This window comes from Clupea harengus, chromosome 2 (assembly GCF_900700415.2).
Source record: "Clupea harengus chromosome 2, Ch_v2.0.2, whole genome shotgun sequence".
Taxonomy (NCBI): domain Eukaryota; kingdom Metazoa; phylum Chordata; class Actinopteri; order Clupeiformes; family Clupeidae; genus Clupea; species Clupea harengus.
In genome coordinates, this window is record NC_045153.1 from 14,661,536 (window position 1) to 14,684,070 (window position 22,535).

Below are 22,535 nucleotides of genomic sequence, written 5' to 3' on the forward strand. Positions count from 1 at the left end.
GTCAAAGCTGCGCAGTTAGAGCGCAGACAGACACAAACGTCAATCTTTCTAAAAAAACAAAAAAACTACAAATGCATGTCCGCGAGAAAATGCAAATATGACTGCACCACAGCAGCAGTCGCCTGTATTATAACGTATGCAATTACGTGATGCTAACATTTCACCGTACGGAAGAATGGTTTGACTCTCCTACCACCTGTTTGACGAGCAATAAATAGCCTACCATATAACAAGGTGCAATGTAGCTATTCGTACACTGATGCTGAACCACACACTCTGCTGTTAAAATATGAATCAGTCAGTGTTCAAAATGAGTCAATGGTCTCCCTTCACTGTGTGCAATGTACCTTACTGAGATCTAGGAAGACCTTGATCACTTCATTCCTCTGAAGAATAACTGCTGTCCTTGCCTTATATCCATGGCAAAAGATGGCAATCAAGATTATTTTTCATTCGTGGTACCTCGGTGGTGGAATGGCCTACCTAGTGCTATTCGATCAAGTGACAAAGTATTTAAAGATTTACCTAAATTTCCCTCGGGATTAATAAAGTATCCATCCATCTATCTATCATCTCATTAGAACTCATATGCCATTCAGATGTATTGCAAACCCTACAATATTTATATTGCTTTAGTTATTATTATATGTTACTATGATCTGATAAACAATTATGTTATGCATTTTGTTGTATTGTTATGGTTGTTGTTCATATTGTTTTCATATTTGTTTTGTAGGTCACCTTTGGACATCCTCTAAATACCATTCACTGAGTAGTGAGACAAGTGGCGACACGAAGCATATTTCCTTGAATAAACTAATGCTTAAAACGGTGTAATATGATATAATGTTGACGATTACATATTATTAGACATATTTTAGACACCCGTTCTAAGAAAGGATAGGACTGCAAGCCACTGGCGTTTTGTGAAGGAGTCGGAGTAATTTGTTTAGTAGCTTTGCGTGTGTAGCAATCTCAATACAAGTTATGCCTATTGCTGGTTGAGTTTTCCTACCGATCACTCAAAAAAATTTTTCAGTTTGCGACCAATTAAGACAGACCATATAAATCCACAGATACTTTCTAAGCCCCGTTTTATTTAGCAACAAGCCTGCGTTTGTGACCAATCGTACAGACGTTATAAGGATCTTCTACCCTCGAAGTGTGACAACAAAAGAAAATTCATAACTGGTATGTGCTGTAGTCTAAATATGATAAACTAGCTTGTCGCATTACCGGAGTCCGACATTCCCTGACGTTACCTTGTTGAAAGTTCTACTTCAAAAAGTGCATGTCCGTGTAATATCAGCATTACAAACAGTCAAAATACATGATCTTTTGCCACTCATTTTGTTATTGCTTAAGAAAAGTGTAAATGAAATATATTTATATCAATCCTCAATTTTATACAGTACCCTCATGTTAACACCCACTTGTACATCAGGCAAAACTAATGAACAATAATAAAAAAATATAAAATTACACATTATTTACACATAATGTAAAATAACTGATAGTCCAACTTCTGGCAACATTTACAGAACTTGCATGTCTATAAAAGAAAGCACTCCGATTGAGGGCCTGTAAACGCATACAAACCCAGAACCCACCAACTACTGAAATATTCACATCATATTCACATCAAAGACCAAAACAGTGTGATGACACACGAACAAACTGTATTTAAGTTAGTTTTTCAATTTTTCATTTTAGCTGGTAATACAAGTTATTGTTCAGGACCCAACTTTTGATTCTGATTTCTTCTGCAAGGCACAGATCCCTTAGCCTACATGATAACTTCCAAGAGATAAAGCAAAAAATATTCCCTTCATTACAAATAACTTTAAAATTTTAAGAATAGATCTCTTAACTTGAACATATTTTTATTAAGGAAATAATTCTAGCCATTTAACATGTTCATCAACTGTATAACCTGCAATATCCGGCAGAAATGAGTTGTGCACAAGTTTCTGAATTTAACTGGACATAAGGAATGGGTTTCTGAACATCAGTATCCAATGGATATCTAGTGTTCCAAAATAAAAACCATACATTTTTGTCTTCAGAGAAAGTACAGTGCAAGTTCAGCTTCTTCTGTATCACAAACCAATATGCAGCAGTACAAAAATAAACTTATATAAAACTATGTACAATATAATCAAAACCAGGTACATTCAACAATGTTATTTTTGCATTTCATCAGATATAAAATGAAGCATATTGTTTCAATTGTTTCAAGCTTTACATTTAGCTGGGGTTAGTATTCTGTTCTTTTTCTATCCTAACAAAGCTTTGGTTTACTCTTTCTAATCTATGAGGCATCAATCCCATTCTCACTCTGCGAGATCTCTTGAAGAACTTGGTCTAGAATTTCGTCGATGACTGAGCAGTTGTAGTTAACTTGGTTCAGGTCAAGAGCAGGTACAAACGTGACCAGGAGACGGCCCACACTGCGCCGAAGTTCACTCAGCCTGAGGAGAGAAGAGAGACATGAATAAATGGATTGTCAGTGACAGAGACTTTGTCCAAGACGGCAACATGTTTTGAGACTGTTTTGATGTCAGTTTTCCTTAACATGGTGATGACCCCCAGTCCATGCAACGCTTATCAGGTTAACTTTCTAATCACAAATTAATATTTAGAATAACAGAAAATGGAGTTTGAACATCTAACATTTAAATTCTTTTTTCCAGCACTGACCAATTAAAATGTGGGATTTTTTTCTTCCATTTTTAGCTTTAGTCAGATGAAAAAAATAAATAAAATAAATGTAATCTTGGTTGGTGTCAAGTGTAAACCAGAGGCATTAACGTGCATAAACTGTGATTGCAACTGATGGTTGCTACCCATATTTCATATCTAGGGAGGAAACAAAACCCACTACTATTCCATGCATAGCAGTGTGCATGCTATCCGATGCTGATGCTGCACTAATCCACAGTAGTATACGCTCCATCAAGTCTGCACTAGATGATTTTAAGAGTGTAATTTGTAATCTCGTACCGGATTTAGGCTGGGCTCGCAGGTAAATTCCGCACTCTAAAAGCCCAAACTCACTGAATAAGTAGCACCACCGATGACATTTTACATGGTTTAATATTCATGGAAAAATATATCGTTTCATTCGTTAGCAAGCTAAAGATATCATGGTTGAATGCAACAGTCCTAATCTAAAAGACAAATAACGAACGCCAGCCAGAAATTGAGAAAGATAGTAGCCTATTGTATAAAACTAGTGGTGTAGTTGGGATTTTTTTAACACTGAGATAATAATGTTGAGTTTAAATGGTTCTCATGTGCGTTTATATGTCCAAATCTGACGAAAAACAGTGCTTGTACAGGGAAGAGCTATCCACTCTCTTAGCGTTATCCACTACAGCCCTGTTCAAGACACAATTAGCTTTTTCTCAGTTATAGTAGCATACCAGTTTAAAGGCTAGCCTAAAAAGTAAATCCCAGACCAAGCGTTAGCATCAGTCATCCATAAACGTGTTTGCAGTATGAAAGTTTATTTACCAGGTGTTGTAGCCCTGCCACAAATACTTCAACAGCTTGGTTTGGATTGATGCAAAACTATAGACTTTCCAGTATCACATTTGCATCATATCCCCACATGAAAACATAACATAACTTATAACCTAAACCAGCTGATATTTTTTGGCAGTGCACCGTTAATCAGTGTAGGCCTACTACGTCATCGTACATAGTCGCATCTGCAGTAGCTTCAATAAACAAGACAAAATTAGCTACCAACTTTACCCTAAAAAATTGGGGCCATTGGGGCCAATTCAAGATGGTAAAAACAGTAGTTGCTGTATCCAAGAAGTTGAGCTAAGAGTTACAGACAAGCAAGACAGGACTCACAGTGGCTTATTTTATGGTAACAGACACATAAAAGTTAATGTCCCTTTAAATTTGTCTTGAACTTGAATAGCATTAATCACCAATTTTCTGTTCTTTCCTACAGAAATATCAACTTTACACATTTTCTCCAGTTCTCACCATCTGGCTTTCTAACAGTCAGCATTTACATATGATCATTCAAACCTACCTGTGCTTTAGCTCTCTGCCAGGTCGGGGGCTGTTGTGCGTTTGACTGCTCGTCTGAGCATCATCCTCTCCCTGGCTCTCCACCTCCATCACATCTGCATCCCCATTCTGGCGCGGCTCTCCACTGCCATTGGTCTGCGCCTGATGGCTTGGGGAAGACCCACCGGCTGTGTCCACTCTGTCTTCCTGTTGGCTGGAGTCGACGGCTGACGGCTGGCCATTTGTTACTCCAACTGGATTTCTATACCCATCTTTTCTCACGTCCTCCAGTTCTTTCTGCAGCTGCTCCATCCGGGACGCCAAAGCTGCCTTTTCCACATCAAGACTGTCCAGCTGTGGGAGAAAAAGAAAGACTTTGTTGGAGCATGGTCAGTGGTTAAATCACACAGCAACCGTCTTGTAGTTACGTCAGATGCCCCACAAGGCCTTTTTCAACAAAATGTGTAGTTAAGCAAGAGAACTGAAACAAAAGCCCACATTCAGCTCTCCAATTTCGCCTATGCTTCACAGAAGAAAAAAGCTCCCTACATGGTGCCCCCTCACCTTGTTTTTCAGTTCATCGCGCTCCGCGTTCCGCTGGTCCAGCTCCCTGAGCAAGGAATCCACCTGCAGGGCCATTTCATCATCCACCTCAACCTGCGAGGTACAGGGTCCCTCTTTCTCTTTTTGGTCTTTCTGTGTCGAGCTGCTGCTCCCTTCCCCTCCGTTCTTCTCCCACTGTCTCTTTTCTTCCGCCAGAGCATCCCTCTCTTTCTGGAGTCTCTCTATTTGTTGTTGGAGACTCGTGTAATCCTTCTCATCGTCTCGTTTGTCCGTTTGGCAAGCCTGATGGTTCGGTTCTTTCTTCACAGAGTCCTGGGTGAGCGTGCGAACGGTCTGCTCCAGGTCCTCCACCTTGACGATGAGCTGGTGCACCTCGCCCTGGAACGTGTCCCTCTCCTTGGCCGTTTTCTCCAGGAGCTCCATCAGCTGGTCCTGCTGCAGTTGAGCCTGTGCGAGGTAGGGAGTCTCACTGGGGTTTGGATCTGTTGGACGTGACATTGCCATCAATCCCCTCTCTCCATCAGTCTGTGGCTCTGTCTCTCTCGCTTGTATTGCATTTGTTTCGGAGTCTCCTTCATCATCCATGCCTTCTCTAGCCTTTTCCTCACTCCCCGATGGGCTCGCTGAACACCCCTCCTTATCTGGTGCGACGTCCATCGCCGATGCTGCTGCCTCTTCTTCTGCGAAAGACGACACACCCATATCTGTTCTCTCCTCCTCCTCCTCACCGTTTGGCCTGTTTTCCTCTCTGGTATCTTTTGTACTTTTCACTTCCTCCTTTTCCTCTTTAATATCGACACTGGCTTCCGTTTGGGTGGTGGTGCTGACCTGTCCATGCTCTGGGCTTGAGGGTGAGCGGGTTGGAGTTGCAGCAGACGCCGCAGCAGACGACGCCGCAGCAGACGACGCCGCGGCAGACGATGACGCCGAAAGTTTTGGCACCTCTGGGGCAGCGTCGTCAGAACACTCCATGAGAATCCCGGGCACCTCGCTCACACCTCGCAGCTCCGTCTTCACTTTGGAGATGTCAAAGGTCGGCGCCTTGGGTTTGGGGGTGCTTTTGGTTTCATCGATGACAATGTCCTCTTCGTCACCACTGCTGATTCTTCCATTTGCACAATCTTCATCATCTTCTTCATCATCATCATCATCAGGGATGACCACTGTAGGAGACTGGCAGGTTGCTGCTGCTGACGATGATGTAGAAGCGCCCTCTGATGCTTTACCAGGATGATTGCTTCGAGCTTTCTTTGCCTCTACACTGTCAGGCACCGAGGTTTGCATCCTCTTCATTCTAGAAGTGAGTGTGTTCATTAATATATGACCCTGTGTCTCATTAACAAATAAAATTTCATTTAAATATTCATTACAAGTTAAGTGCCCTCATCCTTACCCTGGTTTTTAGTGTGATAAACTGAAGAAATGACAAGGGTTTTTACCATGACAAGATAAATGACTACATCAAAGTTATCAAATCAACGAATTACTGATAGATACAATCCCTTGGGCATTGAGGGGAACATGATGAGTGTGGATACCTGGTAGGAGTGGAGAGGGAGCAGACACTAGAGATGATGGGCATGCCATGAGACGAAGGGCTGGGGCCTGCCAAATCAGAAACATGTTCCATCAAAACACAGAGCACAGAACAAAATGCCAGTCTCATTGCCAAAAACACCTCACTGAGCCTGGAGTGGTGTCTCCTCACCTGCTTGGCTGAGGGTACTGGAGCTGTGGGGAGCAGTTGCCAAGGCGCTCCTCAGCGGTGGTGGAGGCACAGACACTCTGAAAGAACTCTGTGTAGACAGAAATGTGTGAACACATAAACACACACCCTAATGTGAGCATTCAAAAGTGAGGTACAGAAGGACTCCGTCATACATAGTTGTCAAACAGCTAACCATGCCCAATAGAAACTCTACAGTAGAAATACTATTTCTTCAGCAGCTCATCACTTGAAGTAGACCAACCAACTTCTGATATTATTCATACTTGGCTTGCTAGGCTGTGCAAAGCAGGCTGTGACAGACTCCTGCAGTGGGCTTCGCCTAGCCTTCTGTTCCCACATACAGTATCACTGGCAGCCAATGCGCCCACCCACCGTCTGTCTGAGCTGAATTTTGAGCCTCTCGTGCTGCCGTCGAAGTTCCTCATTCTGCTGTGCCAACCTGACCAGCCTCTGCATCTCCTCTTTCTTCTTCGCTTCCGCCTCCTAAATGCGGGGGAAATACAGATTTTAACAGATGATCTCAACACACGCAAGCATTAGGGTTGCACGGCCATGTTTAAACTCATTATGCAAGCATGTGTGCAGTACCAGTTGCTTCTGCCTCTCCTGATGGATCTTGCTGAGGCGTTCACTGTGTGAAACAAATAGGGAGCAGTGGTCAGGTCACAATTTGCATTTTTTTAGGCCATTATCATCACTCGAAGACCTAGAGCACAGACTCCATGGACACTCCCTGGGAGGAACTATTTCTATTTAAGCAGAGGGTAACTTACTGTTGTTTGTAGGTTTTTGGGTAGGAGAGGTCATCGTCTGAATCCTCTGCTTCTTGCGGGACGTGGCAACTCCTGAAAAGACAAACAAACAAAAAAACAAAGGTTAGCTATTGACAATACACAAAGCTGAGAGCACTCAATATTTAAGCAATATGACGTGAGTGAGAGTGGGGTTGGTAAAGCCATAGGCCAGAGGCCTCAAGCTGAAATATCAACAATCTTTTGCCATCTCTGGCCTCACTCCATTGGGGATTGTTTCCAGTTGTTGCATCCTAATGGGTGTAGACTTCGGGGTTCATTTTGAAACTGTTCAACCAGCCTTTAACCAATCAGCTATTGACCACTATTGCTATACTTCCTACTTCACCACTAATGGTGCAAGCTAATATATTAGGCTTGTCCCAAACTCCATTGGCAGTAAGACATATACAATACCAAAATGTGTTGTTAAATAAACATCATTAGGCTAAGGTTTATTAATTAGGTTAAAAAATAAATTGATTAATGAAAAAATATGTGCCTGCTAAAGTGTGAGATATACTCATTGAAAAAATATCAATCTGACCAAATTAAGGGAAGTACAACAGACAGTATGGACTTGTTTTACTGTATGAAGTATAGGGTTTCACAAAATAGCTTACTAGAATCCCCCATACAACTAATGAGAAACACCATCAGCTGCTTTGCAAACTGTCAGAATAGTGGGGAGAGAAGTCACCTGAACTGAGGGTCTGGATTCATGTGGCAGAACCACTGGGTAGGGAGTTTTTCTGGGTCGATGCCATCGGGGAGCTTCCTCCACTGCAGGCACTTGTCACACTGGACCCAGTTCTGATCCGGACGCTTGCTGAGAGTGTTGCGAGTAAAAACAAAAAGGTCAAACCAAATTGCTGATGCTCATTCATAGATGATGAAATAAACTAAAACATGCATGCCTGTGTGTATTGCCCTTTAATGCATGGCATTTAACACGTCAACAAAGCAACTTTGGTCACACTAAGTATTATAATATTAAGCCGGTTATTTACTCAAGACGTCACGGTAATGCAGCATTCACAAAATTATATAATTACTCTAAATTCATGCTCTGAAAGGACACTATTGCAATACTTTATTCTCCTGTTCTTATTTCATGATGCAAAGTCACTTACAAGGTGTCCTCCAAGGGAATCAAGCTGGTAGGATCTTCTTTTTCCCTCTTAAAGCGAATTTCTTTCCAGTACTCCTCAAGTTTCAGCGCAACACTATTGATGGTTTTCCTGCAAAAAGATTCACACACCAAGACATTAGAGAAATATTAGAATGCACATGCCGTTACAAAAATAGAGGTTCTTTTTCTCACACAAAGTGATACACAGATGATCCTGACCTGTATTCGTCTGTGTAGTCAAAATCCTGTTTGTTGTGAGTTGGTTTGAGGAAGTTACACTCTATAACGCCTATGACACCCACCCCCTTGATGTTGGCCTAAAAGACAAAAATACATCTAAGGGTTTAGCAGAGCATGGACACAGCACACAAGAACTCAAGACTGGTGAAACTAACAGGACTAAAAGTGTGGCCTTCAGAACAGGCTCTGGGGGAGTAGGACAGCTATCTGATTATGTACATTGACTAGTAGGAAAAACAACAACAAAAAACACCCATTATTCAGTTTGCAAAGTATACTTTTATGTTTCTTTTTATTATCTGTTTTTAATTGAACTATTATTTAGTTACTTTATTATTATGGGTGGGGGAACAGGGTGAAAATGTTTGCTGTGTATTGTTCTGTTGTTATTCAATTTGATTTCTGAAAATCAATAAATACATTGTTTAAAAAAAAAAAAGTGTGGCCTTCACCCACCTGTCGCTGGCAGCCAACACGCTCATATGCTTTGATCAGGCGGTTCTTGTGGTACATCATGATACCATAGTGGTCTTTACTTTTGGTGTTGTAGCCAAAGGTTATTGGGACACGTGCAGTCTGGACTTACGAGTTAAGGAGAAATGACATCAATGTACTCTCGCTATCCACATGAAACCCAAGTTCATTAGATACCCAATTAAAACCCAAGTTAATTAGATATCCAATTAAAACTTCAAACCCTAGGTCACATAATCCCACAGTTTACGATCAATCCTACATCTCTCCCCCATCACAATTCATGTGAAAGCATTATCGTCACAGACGAATATAGCCAAATTTCTGAAAACCTCAGGCTTTGACCAAGTGGTCAAAAGATACAAGAAAGTTGGGTTTGTAGGAGTCTTTCCGGCTGTAGGCCAGGTTCTTGGAGACGAGCTGGGTCTTGACTTTCTGTCCCCTTATGATGATCTGCATCCTGGGCTTTAGGTACAGTATGCTACAATATGCCTGGAACAAAACATTTAATAAAACATTCAACAAAAACTCTTAAATATCAAGAGCAACATGGACAACAACAAGCACAAAACTACAGTAATAATCATATTGCAATTATAATCATATCGCAATCTTAAGATTTTATATATTAAAGATACTACAGCTCAAAGATACAACAATGAAACAATAAGATTGTAATGCGTGTGATCTTGTCATGTGTGTGATCTGCGGCCATTCTGATTTACCTGGAGTGAAGAATCACTCTCTGGGTGTGACTCCATCGGCAGCTCAGGCCGTTTGTACATGTCCCGGTTACTTTCAAAAACAGTGGGAGGGATCTGGATGTCATATTTGTCTCTGTTGAACTCAAACTCCATTTGTCCTGTTGTGGACCTGCAAGCCAATGGGACATGTTGATTGACACACACACACACACACACACACACACCTCTCTGATTTGACACTTCCCGTATCTGGAGCATCTTGCATGTTCCAGTCAGACTTACCACTCCGCAATACCACTCAACGGTCTAAACCTTTTACTAAAATGTCCTACCCATGTGCTTTATCCACCCTCTCAACCCACTACACTTCCAGCTCTTCGGCCTGGTCTCCTCACACTCCTCTCCACAGCATGTGCAGTGAGCACACTGGCACACAGTGAGTGCAGTCACGTCATCTAGGTTGATGGTGAATATAGAAGGATTCCCCTTGTATATCTAAGGTGCCTTGGGGATTGGGGAAAGGGCTATGGAGCATGGATTACTGTTTTTTTGCCGGTCAAAAAAAAACTTGCCGGTCAAAATGTCCAGTAATAATGCTCATACAACACATAAAACATATCCTTAAACCAGGCATTAGTGTTTTAACCACAGCAAAAAAATCATATATCATAATGTTATTATCTTATTTTATTGATTAATGTCGTCACAAAATGTGATCACTTCCTACTCTTATTAGACTGTGGGGGATTTCATCCAATCACGTTTCATTATCGTGACACATTATGGTGATCAGCTGACCAAATTGTTCTATTTCTATGAGGGGGGCGTAAGTATAGGCTTCTTTACTTCTTTCTGCACACCGGGACAACAAGCAAAAAACCCTAGCAGAAACCCTGCTATGGAGATGTAATCATAAATTCAATCGCTATGAATTCACAATCTCTCTCTCCAGCTCACCTTCTGAGGTTCCAGATGATGATACGAGTGCCGCTAGTAGCCGTGGTTCCGTTCGCGGTGATAGTACGAAGCTCAGAATCTAGCTCAGGCACACTCTTAAACAGGGAGTATTTTAGAATGTCCTGCAAACTGGCTGAGTGCTCTGGTGCAGGCCGGAGTGGAGGGCAAAGGTCAAGGTTAAATGAGGATATGAACTGGCACAGCTGATTTTGTTTTATCACCATATTTATATGTGACATACATACTGACATGCCTCTGCCCAGTGTCAAACCAACAATTTTTAAAGTGGGCTCTGTAAGGTGTAATTTTTGTGTTCCTATGCCAGATATATTATTCTTCCCAATCAAACCACATGAGCTACTTCGTAGTCTCTTCAGGCAAGGATATTTTTTTTTTTTTAGAATTTCTGACCATTACGGCTTTGCTCAATCTCACTATTCTGTAAATTTCTGAAAAGGATATACAAGTTGTTTCCCGTGCGTCTGAAGGCAACAATGGGGACGACCACATGATTGGCACTCGTTTGCTCCAGGTACGTCTGAGAGAGCATGCCCACGCACATGGAATCATGGGTCTTTGAGAATACGATGGCGTCCTTCCCCAGGCGCATGGAACCAGACTTGAAGCCGTTGCCATAAAGACCGACAGGTACGTGACCATTTATGGTCTGCTTATCACTGAAGCCAAAGCTGCAACAGGGGACATTAAAAGAAGAAATGCAGGCAGAAATGAATTAGAGAGGAATCTGTGAAGTGTGCATTATTCTGCTCATCGTGGGTGTTTACAAAGCAAGGCTGGAGAAGACAGGTATTCACTGTGTGCCTAGACTCATTACTGTGAGAGAGGATATTTCTACAGTTGCCATGCCAGACTAGAGTGCATTCAATTATTTATTTAATTCTAGGATATAATAACCAGTGTTATATTTCCTATATAAACTTAAATAACACAACGTATGGATTTCAGAGCGTGTGCTTTTATCATTTTTGTCAAAACATTTTACAGAACTGTAAAGCTAATTAAGGAGATATGTATTCAGAAGGTTAGGCAGTTTCCTGATAAAACATACTGGCCTTGCATGACTGTTCCTGGTATGTGACTCACCTCAGCATCTTGTGCATCTTCTGGTAGATCAGCCCGTTTCCATTGTCCATGAACGTCAGACAATCAACATTTCTGATCCGCGTTTTATCGATCCAAAACTGTTTGGCACTGACATCTGGATCATATGCATTGTCTGGAAACACAGGAAAAGGGCATCTGGTCAGCCTCACACACACCACAGAAGAAGACATCAGAAAGCAGTCACTTTCAACACTGAATTTCAAGCGGTGCTACCATTCGTTTTGTTAAATATGGGCACACCCTGCTAATAACACATTTACGGAAGGACAGTAATAAATAAGTTAATGTAGTAATAATTTCTGTATTCTCCAAACATCTATAGCCATAGTACATGGGCATGGAACCAGAGCATTTCTTCTTTGTTCCGTCCCTATGTTTAGTCCCGGAGCTCTCCAGCTGAGCACCAGAGCAGCAGGAAAGGAGACGCACCAGTGAGCCAGACCACCAGCCAGCCCAGCTACATCTGTGCAAACAAGCCGATTACTCCAACCACTGTGCCAGCCGGCATTAGAGTCGCTTATTCTTTGCCAGACATGGAGCTAGGCCACAAAACAGAAATTGTACTGAGCAGTACTGGCGTTTTTCGTATTTGAACATTAGGCTATGTATTGTGAAGCTGAGCGGATAGAGGAAGGAAAAGGATGACATCTTGAATGTATCCACGTGGTAAAGCTTAAAACAGATGGCAGCCATGCATGTGGATTTGATCTTTAAGGGAGGATAACAGCCATTTTGTGACTGATTAAAATCCCTGGTATATCACCCTTTAGAGTTTAGACAGGATTCATCATTGCTGGTGCCGTGGTCTGCAATGTACTATATACATAGTGTCCTACTCTCTACCACTGGACTTCAACTGACTGATTCATCACTCCTCATTGAGTGGACTGTGCTTCTTTGTCTTTCTTCCCAAGTGGATCTACTGAATGTACCATGTAATGACAACCATTTCAGTCAGTCTTTTTCTCTCTACTGATGATGCCTACAGTTTGCATGGCTGACAATGTTGTCAGCCAGCTCATTTGCGTATCTAACCCTCCCTAGCACAGCTCTTCAACCATCCTGGCTGCCTTATCTCATCTTGGAAGCCTCCGAATTGGCAACTGTCTGGTGCAAAATCTGTTTTCTTTGGGCTCTTTATGATATTCATGATCCTCAGTGGTATAGTAAATGCAGGTGTTTCTCCCAATATATTTTGTGTGCAACCTCCCACCCCCTTCTTCATCTTATTCTGTAACCCTCTAACAATGACATAAAAATCTGAATCTGGCTTAGCCAAGTTGTACTAGGATACAGACATGTTAAGTGTTAAAAACACACATCAGGCTATTTTGAAAAGTCAAAGTAAACTGCACGGAGTGTTTCCATGGCAACACCACCCCTTCTGGAGGATTTGAAGGGCACCCAGCAACTCCTTGCAGGTAGAATACTTACGGGCACATGACAACTTCCCTTCTACCGTTGCAGGGCAACAAATGGAATATTTGTGTGGAAGTTTCATTAGAGTAGAGAAGTACAGTACAGAATGAAATATGAGTGCTAGTAACAGTAAGAGTGCTGGTATGCGAAGACGAACAAAAAAACTGCATAAAGCTTTTGCCTGCCCAATTCATTCTTTAAAAAAATAAATCCATAACTTAACATTTAAAAGCAAAGGGCGGGAGCAAGGAATAAGTGTTTCACTAATTTCACATAGTACACAGGATTCGAAATGGGTATTCCAAATTAGGCTGTGCATTAGAAGGAGCCAATAGATGTTACAAGAGGAAGGAAAAACCTTAACTGTAGACTCACCGACAAGCTCTGCAATAGCGCTGAATGGCCAGGTGTGGCTTGTGGAATTCGTGTGCAGGAATTTCGGACTGAGCTGTGAAGAGTAAAACAATGGTAATGGATGCAGTCAAAAAACAAACAAGCAAGTGTTTGCAGACAGCATTTTATGCAATTCTATGAAGCAAACCCCCGTATTAACCGCGTGTATTCAACGTTGCGTCATTGGGTCACGTAAAACTAAATTGCAGGATGCAAAGTCACCGATTTTACAAACCTTAGTCAAATCTAAAGCTTTCGTCCATGCTTGCACTGTTGAGACAGCTCTTGCCGATTCTCGCAATGATTTTATACAGGTCACAACATCCCGTTCGAGCTGTGGGTGGCGACTTTTTCTACCCCGATTCGCCTTCTTACCTTTTGGAAGACTTTTTAGTTTTTCCTCATTGGCACGCCATCGCCGAATCACACTTGCATCTATACCATATTCTCGTCCAGCCGCTCTATTTCCCTTTTCTTTGGCCAGTTGTATCACATTTAATTTGAATCCAGCAGTAAAAGGACGACGCTGTTTAGGATTGGTATTTTCCATGATGATTTAGCCACAACGTTGAGCAAAAGCCATATTGAAAACCGACTTCAACGCAACATGCTATCAAAACAGACCGGGCTAATTTTTCCTGATAACGGTGTCTCTTAGCGTTTAACAAAGACAAATAACACCTTACTAAAGTTTTCTCCTACGAGAGACCTTCTCACTTTACTGAATCAATTTTTCTGGCATCAATTATTGTGATTCAAGTAGGTTGGAGCATGCGTGAGGTCAGTATGATGGCATGACCAGAGAATTTCTAATAGAGTAAGGGAGTCGACCGTTTTTACTGTTTTTCTTACTGAGTTTTTACTGTTCACATCACTGGTTCCAAAGAAAAAATCCCTATGGAAACGAATGGGTTTCTTCGCAATATCGGCAAAAATAACAACTGCAGTAGAATACCATATACCATGGCAAACTGTTTGGTGAGTTAACATGTAATTATCATTCGGTCTTTTGTAACGAATTGTTGTCTTGTCTCATAAAAATAAAGAAGGTGCTACCATTATGCTAAAGCAGAAAAATAATAGACTACATGGTGTCACTTGCCTTGGGCAACAGGAGTGACTTCCACTAGAGTGGTTTCCATGGTTACAGACAGCTCTTAACTCACACCTCAATGTTTCTTAACTTAATGTTACTCTAACGCCTAAAACTTTTGACTTATTTTACTCACCAGATTGTTGCCATCATCACCTTTGGTAATAGAGTGTGGGCGTGACCGTCATCATTTTGTATGAAGCGGATTATCATTTTTATCTTTAGATAACTTTGTTAGCAAGCTGTCTAATTTGTCAGTAGTTAGCTTGCAAACGTGGTACCGTTAGAGCGTTGGCTCGCAAATGAAGCTTTTCTTCCATTTTTGCAGGGTGTTCCAGCCCAGTACACAGAACTATATAGGGCATATCCTGGATGGCTAGTGGGGAAGACACATGTAGTTTATCTGTCCTTCACATGACCATATGCTATCAAAATGAATTTTAGGATGGTCCCAAAACTAGTTGCCTATTACATTTAGTCATTTAGCAGACACTTTTATCCAAAGCGACTTACAAGGATGTATACACATTTTACATTTATGGCACACTGCACATCAGGAGCAATTAGGGGTTCATGGTCTTGCTCAAGGACGCTTCGACAGGGAATCGAACTAGCAACCTTCTGATTACTAAACGACTTCTCTACCTCCTGTACCACTGTCGCCTATAAAGCCATACCTCAAAAAGTGTCAAATTGTTGCATAGTTTTACTTTAATGAAACATTTAATGTAACCATGGATCAATTTTGCATGTGCACATTATATTTTTACAGTGACTCTGGTGACAGGTAAGCTTTTCAATGTAAAATCGTAGGCTTCTGGTTTTACAGTAGGTGTTGAGGGGAAGCCAAACGAGGACACGCCCACTTGGACTCCCTTTCACCTTTTTTTTAATTTTTCTATTAGCTAATCTAAAGTGTTGTAATGCTCAGACTGGACAAGTGGGCTGCCGAGGGAATTCAATCTGATATCGTCTTCACACCAGTCAGGAGTGTTAATCAGGTCAGTTAACAAAAACAGGAAAAAACAAAGTCCATTGGCTGATAATTTAATCTGTCTTTTAATTGTGAGGTTTAGTTGCAAACAATCTTCAAGGCTAGGCTACAACTAAACTGACTTTGTTGCTCTGCTAGCCTAACGTTTTACAACCAAATGCTGCTGAAGTGCAACACATCTATCTTAGCAAGAAACCTGGAATGGTATTTTGAAACGGTTTGTCTCATTTATTTTGAGTAAAGGTATCTGTGATATACTTGTAGACAATCCTCTGTATCACCGCCCTCACATCCAAATTCATGTTGGGGCCTCCTCAGTTTTAAAGTCAGGTACTGCTACCGGCACAAACACGACCATCTATGGCATTCTTTTTTTTCAGGCAAGAGCCGTCTATGGATATTTGCCTGAACGCGATTTGATTGACTGGCAGCTCTGCTTTCGCTTGAAAAGTTGAACTTCTCAACTTTCTATCGCAAGCAATGCAAGCAAAGTGAAGCAATTCAGTACGTCAACCTATTCAAAGTGGATGACAGGCATCTCCATTGAAGCATCTACCGGGTACATGTGTATGGGCCGTGATGTCAATTTCCTTTTTCCATCAAGGCCATCCCAAAGGCAGCTGCTGTATCACACCTACCCCTATCATACCTACCCCTTCATAAAGAGTGCCCTCCACTGCCACTGAGTGTGACTACAAAACAGAGTTCGCTCCGTGACAGAGTGCGGAGGGTCCGGTTTGGAAAAGGCCCTAGGTCTTCCGCAGCAGCTTAATTAATACTAAAGTGGAATTACCAGCAAGGCTTAAGTCAACTGATTCGTAACTTTACAATCGGTTCATGGTACATTTAGGTCGATCCAGGGATCTGCATATCGATGTAGTCGCATCTTTTACGATAAAACTATCTTTTCGATTAATTCAGGTGAATCGTTACAACTCTAATCGATTACCCAATATTAGGCTGCTATTAAAAACTCACAAGGACGCAGTGGAATAAAACAAGTTAGACTTCAGACATTTTCATTTTATTTTCTAGCGCAACAGGCTTGGTTGTAAAAAGCTAGTGTTACTTTCCATCATGAGATATTCTGTACTGTACACCCATTTTCGAGGTAGACCTGTAAATTGAACACAGGAGTAGACATGGATCAGTCACCATTTATTTTAGCCAATGGCTAAAGCAAAGAATATTAAACCCCATTATGGTCAGTTGACAAAGCAAGAAATTTGTGCCCATCTTTAAGAATAGCTGTAACTGATTCAGGACTAATGTGACAACTTAAACATGGGCTTTGATAACATCAGGATAGTGATTAACAACTTCCCCCTACTAACACTTTAGGTTATGTTACATTTACCTTACTTATCAAGGTAGTTCTATTAGATGCTAAGTTATGTTCCATAAACATTTAGGCCAAGTTAGCCCCCTGACATAAACATTAGCTAACATTAGTTATCCACAAAATTAGCTAACGTTAACATTACGCAGTAGTTAATCTCCTTAACGTCATGACTCTCTTTATTTCACTCAGATTGTCCCGTTTTCTGGTCAAGTGACATAATGGCTGCTAGACCAACAACTGTTTCAACTGGTAACTTCCACGCAGCTGGTATGATTAAGCCGGAAGTGAGGGGAGGAGGCACTGTCTTCAATTACTGACATAGCAGGAGACCGAATTCGATGAACTGAAGTTTATTCAATCTTGCAGACTTTTACTTCAATCGGAGTGGTGGTCCATGGAGCACCTCAGTCAAAAGACGAGTGCACTTACTTTTAAATGGTATATTTCGTCACTATGCTTTTCCAATCATAAACCTAAAACGTATCCAAATTGAACCAATCGAGAACCCAAAACGTATCCAAGTTGAACCAATCAGAATATTCTCTCAAACCTATAGATTTTATCTAATGTCAGCCAATCAGAATATTCTGCTCACTTGTTGCCGACAAACATTTCAAGACAATGGTGACTTGTGAGAGCAGGTATGTGTCCTTGTCTTTGTTTCTAAGACCCTGTGTACAACTTTTTGGGAGGTTTCGCCTGTCCTTGACTTGTCTGCATCTCTTATGCAGAGGCCACTCCAAGAATGCTTGGCTGTCTCCAACAGCCTGCACCTGTAGGCCTGTTTTCGAAAACAGGCCTTTCTGCTTGATCTTACAAGACACTCATCTCTGCCTGATCCTACATGACTCTTTTTTTTTGTTGCAAACCTGCTTCATGTTTCACCACACCACTGTATTACAACCATGGTGTTTTCTACACTTGGTTACGCAAAACTACCCAGCATTGTTACAAATAAGTCAACAACCTGAAAAAACCCAAATAACCCTAAAACCCACCCTGCTTTTCATATTGGAACATAAAATCTTTAAATCTCTTTTTCTGTGCTTGGTGAAGAATATAGGTGTTTTTCATACACTTTCTCAGTAGTTGCAACTAATGTGAATTCCTCCCCCACAAGAATGTATCACAATCACGTCACGTTCATTAACATTCAAATTGTCAGCCAGACTCCCTGTCTGCAGACCTTCACACCTTTCATATCTAGGTAGACCCCATACTGTTCCCCTTTCATAACACACCCCACCTAACACCTTGAACCAGACCCCCAGATACACCCATTATGTTAATTTGTGTATTCTACCTTCCAAACGATTTACTGAAATGTAACTGGTATGTCAGAGAAGAGAAGAACATACAGAAGAGGTTTTGCTGTATGCTTCAGGTCTGTTGCATAGAACACGCAGAATAAACCAACACCCTACCCATCAGACTGGCATTTCATCGAGTGCTTTGCTAAACTAACTTCAGAGGTAAAATAGAGGTCTTGTTATAATATAGTATAACAGTGGTGTTTTCACATGAAATCCGTCAGAACTTGCAGATCTTTCAGTTGCCAATTTCATCCAGTTCCTTTTTGTTTTTTTCAGTTGGAGGAGTCATTGGCTGTGGAGTAAGTCAGAGAGGGTCTTTCAAGAACTCCCTCGGGAAGCTCCACAAAGTACTCTGGTGTAAGATCCGGAACTACCTTAACATGTTTTGCTACTGCCCTGTGTTTTCTTTGATTTTCCCGCCATTGCTTCCGCCTCTTTTCAGCTGACAATTTCCTGATTGTTGGGTGATCAGGATTTGCATCCAAGGCAGTCTGCTTTCTTCTCTGATAGCTGAAATGCAAATTTGAGTCAATTACTGACAAACATAAAATGATTGACATGAATATAAACTTAGTTATGAATACTTTCTGCTTCTCAGCAAAAAAATAACATAAGGTGGGACCATTTGTCCAGAAAAAATGGTAGGCTATTATTCTGACTGTTGCAATCCTCAATATCTTTCTCGTCTCTTTGCTAGCAGCTCCGCCCTAGCTACTGGGTCTGCATTTATTTTCTGCCTGTGCTTTGCAACCTTCTTTATATGCGAGAGCATCTCAGATAGGGAAAGCATTTATTGAGTTTATTACATAATTGTCTAAACTAAAAATCCCTCATTTATCTGCAATATACAATCAATGCTAAAATTGATATCTATACAGCGATACTGTCATTCAGTGTAATAGATGATGTGATGGAAAGCTGTGACATTGTTTGGACATTGACAAGGTTGTGCGACACAAAACAAAGAACCATGTTATTGTTATTGTCCCTCTCTTTCCCTGTGAAACATCCTGTGTAGCAATTATATGTCTTAGCAATGTTTTTGCAGATGTACTGTATATATCAAATGTTAGCAATTGCCTTGATAAATGCATATCCTGTGTTAGCACAGATGCATATACCGTGATCCTGTTTTGCAAATGTAAGATAATGAGGCAAGATATGTAATTGTCCTTTGTCTCAACTATAAAACATATGTGTAAACGCTCCACTCACTTCGAAGAGAGCTAGGCCCCGCTCGCAAGCTGGTAAATAAAGCAGTGTCCCCGTCTGACTAAACTGAGATATTGTGAATTTCCACGATAGATGACACTGTAGTGTAACAGAGAAGCTGCATTACACTGAATGACGAAACTTCTACTTAAACATATATTGTGCAGGCTATCAACTGGCCACCTACTGTATATCAAACAATGACCTTGACCAAGAAGGTTAATCACATATATTTACAACAAAGCCAATACATCATTTAAGATCTAACAATATAAGTGTTTTTTGGCATTTCACTGAATGACATGCATGTTTGTAACTTAGGTTACCGTGCTATGAAAAGGTGAAATGATCAAATATTTAAGAGAGATAAACTCACCTTGCTGCAGCACCACAGGTGTCTTCAGGGGTCCTTATGAGGATGTCACAGACTGTCACATGACTATACGTTTTTTCTTATGATTTCAAAATGTAGAGTAAACTGTAGGGTGTAGGGTTATTTAAATATGTTTTGTAAAAAATCATGTTTGTAAATTGTATTTGATGCGGACACACGCCTCTAGTCTTTGACCCTGCTGCATTCGAATTCTAAAATAAAATAAATGTTAGAAGCTTAGTTTCGCCACGTTTGGGTATTCTAATTTACAGCACAGGCTTTCCAAATGTACACAGTTGTAGCTTCAAATTTGCTTTATAACGATAGGGTGTTTGTCAAGCTTGTTGTTTGCCCCTTGATCTAACCGCCATGAAAACCTGATAACTTTTACAGTGAAACGAAAGCGAAAGCATTTTAATAATTTCACTGCGTGTCATGCCGTATGCCCCGGGTTTTTGAAACATTCTGCCGACGTAGAGATGCGTCGGATGCATCTTTGACAATGGAAGATGAGAACCATTGGGCAATGCCGTGTGTGACAAGGAAAATAATACTCACGTCACCATAACAACTTAGCACATGACAAGATCTTAAGAAACGCCTCTTATGCTAAACTAACTTTATGCGAAGTTAAGAGCAATTCACGCTACCGTCTCAAGACACGCATTATGAAACATTGACAGTGTAAATAACAATTCAAAATTGTTACCCATGAGCTAGTTAACTCTTTCGTCGTAGCCAGCTATGCTAGTGTTTACGCTGTGAGCGTACCTTATTTCATGCTCAAATTTTCAAATGCGGATGACACTTGGAAATGTAACAGCGCCTATGACAAGAATATATAACATACAATAAATATTGTTTATAATTGTAAAGGGAAGAGTCAATAATATATCACTTACTGCGCTCAGAGGTATGCCTCGATCAGTCTGCGCCGCCATTTTCCCCCATACAGTTTTCTTTCACGCCTCATAAGGGGAGGGGAGTATGGGATTGTTAGCGCAATCGCAGTCGGCAGCCCTGTTTCATCAGAACAGAGGGATAGAAAGTGCTGTTACAGTGACCCAGCAAAGTGAAATTACACCGTGAAGTCTACTGTGGAACATGAGCGCTTTAAAGCGGTATATTACAATGCAGTTATTACAACTTTTGGTTTCACTATTTGTATTTGTGTACCATCTGACATGGAGCGATACTCGAAGAACCTGTACTCGAACAATGTGTACTCGGCCATGCTATGTCAGAGCCCGGATAGCTCAGTCGGTAGAGCATCAGACTTTTAATCTGAGGGTCCAGGGTTCAAGTCCCTGTTCGGGCGGAAATCTTTTACGATTGCTACTTTCATATGATGTTCATTAAGTGCATACCTTGATCAGCTGGGGAAACAGTCGCTAAGTGGTGGCCGGCAATGCAAACGGTTTCAATAGTCGATTTCACACCGGCAGGCCGATTTGCTTCCAATTTGGGGAAACAGTGAGGTATATCGTATATGAATTTGTATATAGCAACGCAATAAGAATGTTTTTATATGACAACATTCCAAACTTTCTAAAGAAGAAAAAAAACGCCTCATGCAACTAAACTGTTCTGAATTTGATGATGTGAACCATCACAAAACTGCCTTCAATGATTATAGGCCTAATTGTACTGATTTTAATGGGCACTGCAGTGGTCTGTTGAAAAATATGTAAGGGATAATGTATTGTCCGGAGGTCATTATCCAAAAATAAATCCCGACGGGGCGAACAGCACCCCGACGCGCAGCGGAGGGGTGTTGTTTCGTACTGAAGGGATTTATCTTTGGATAATGACCGACGGACAATACATTATCCCGCTTATTATACGGTTTCTTGCCAAAAACGATAGAAGACATTCCGCCAAAATACCTCTCTTTAATGATTTAGTTGCCGTTTCATGATTTACGCTAAGAAATAAATAGTTCTTCAAGCAAATAGAACTTTTAAGTTTCAGGTGTTGCGTAGCAACCCATTAAAGCCCGAATTATAGATCTGCGTCGGTGTCCGTCCGGACACATAGCCACGCCTTGGCAACACCCTTCCCCGTGGTGGAACCATCCGAGCCCTTCGGAGAGCTGGACAGACACCGACGTGCACCTCTCGATTTTTGTAACTTTTTCGGATACGAACGGATAGCGACGGATACCCCCTTGGCTGTGATTGGTCCGCTAACGAAATCATTTCCTAACGACATCATTTCCGGAATCTCACATTTCCTGTTTCATTCCCTATCTGTTCCTATTCTGTTATAGAGTGTGGATCAGCCGAATATTTCTGTCCGAGCCCGGCCTGCGTCCGACAGAGTAGTGCCCGAGCCAGACAGCCATTCAAATATATTGTCGGAATCCAACCAGACATAGTCAATGTCTCAACTGTCCATACTAATGACACATTTACGTATGTTTTTTATGAATAGCCTGTAGACCGTCTCACAAGCTTCTTCTAGTTGATTATGAACAAACATAACAGAAGAGGTCTGAAGATATTTCTGAAACACTTATAAGGACGCTCAAATGACCGCGAATTCATAGGAGAGAATACTATCCCATTCTCACAGGAGACATCACAGCAATCGGAGCATATTTGTCAAACGCGATAAAAGATAGCCCTGCTCTGAAATATTCCCATTCCATA

General features: G+C 41.2%; 1 protein-coding gene and 1 non-coding gene across 2 annotated transcripts; one reads left to right on the forward strand and one right to left on the reverse strand.

The window, feature by feature from the left end:
- Positions 1–1,077: 1,077 nt before the first annotated feature.
- Positions 1,078–20,885, reverse strand: morc3a (MORC family CW-type zinc finger 3a). Its single transcript, XM_031583921.2, has 19 exons — positions 20,787–20,885; positions 13,540–13,612; positions 11,725–11,857; positions 11,083–11,309; positions 10,621–10,777; positions 9,685–9,832; positions 9,323–9,451; positions 8,942–9,061; positions 8,465–8,562; positions 8,247–8,354; positions 7,814–7,942; positions 7,096–7,167; positions 6,911–6,953; positions 6,695–6,805; positions 6,302–6,389; positions 6,132–6,198; positions 4,594–5,887; positions 4,052–4,383; positions 1,078–2,471 (listed from the first exon to the last, which is right to left on the reverse strand). The coding sequence occupies exons 1-19, from the start codon at positions 20,823–20,825 to the stop codon at positions 2,312–2,314; spliced, it is 3,528 nt and encodes a 1,175-aa protein (XP_031439781.1). The 5' UTR covers positions 20,826–20,885; the 3' UTR covers positions 1,078–2,311.
- Positions 20,886–21,129: 244 nt separating this feature from the next.
- trnak-uuu lies at positions 21,130–21,202 on the forward strand. The gene has a single exon. It is a non-coding gene; the product is annotated as a tRNA-Lys (tRNA).
- Positions 21,203–22,535: the final 1,333 nt, after the last annotated feature.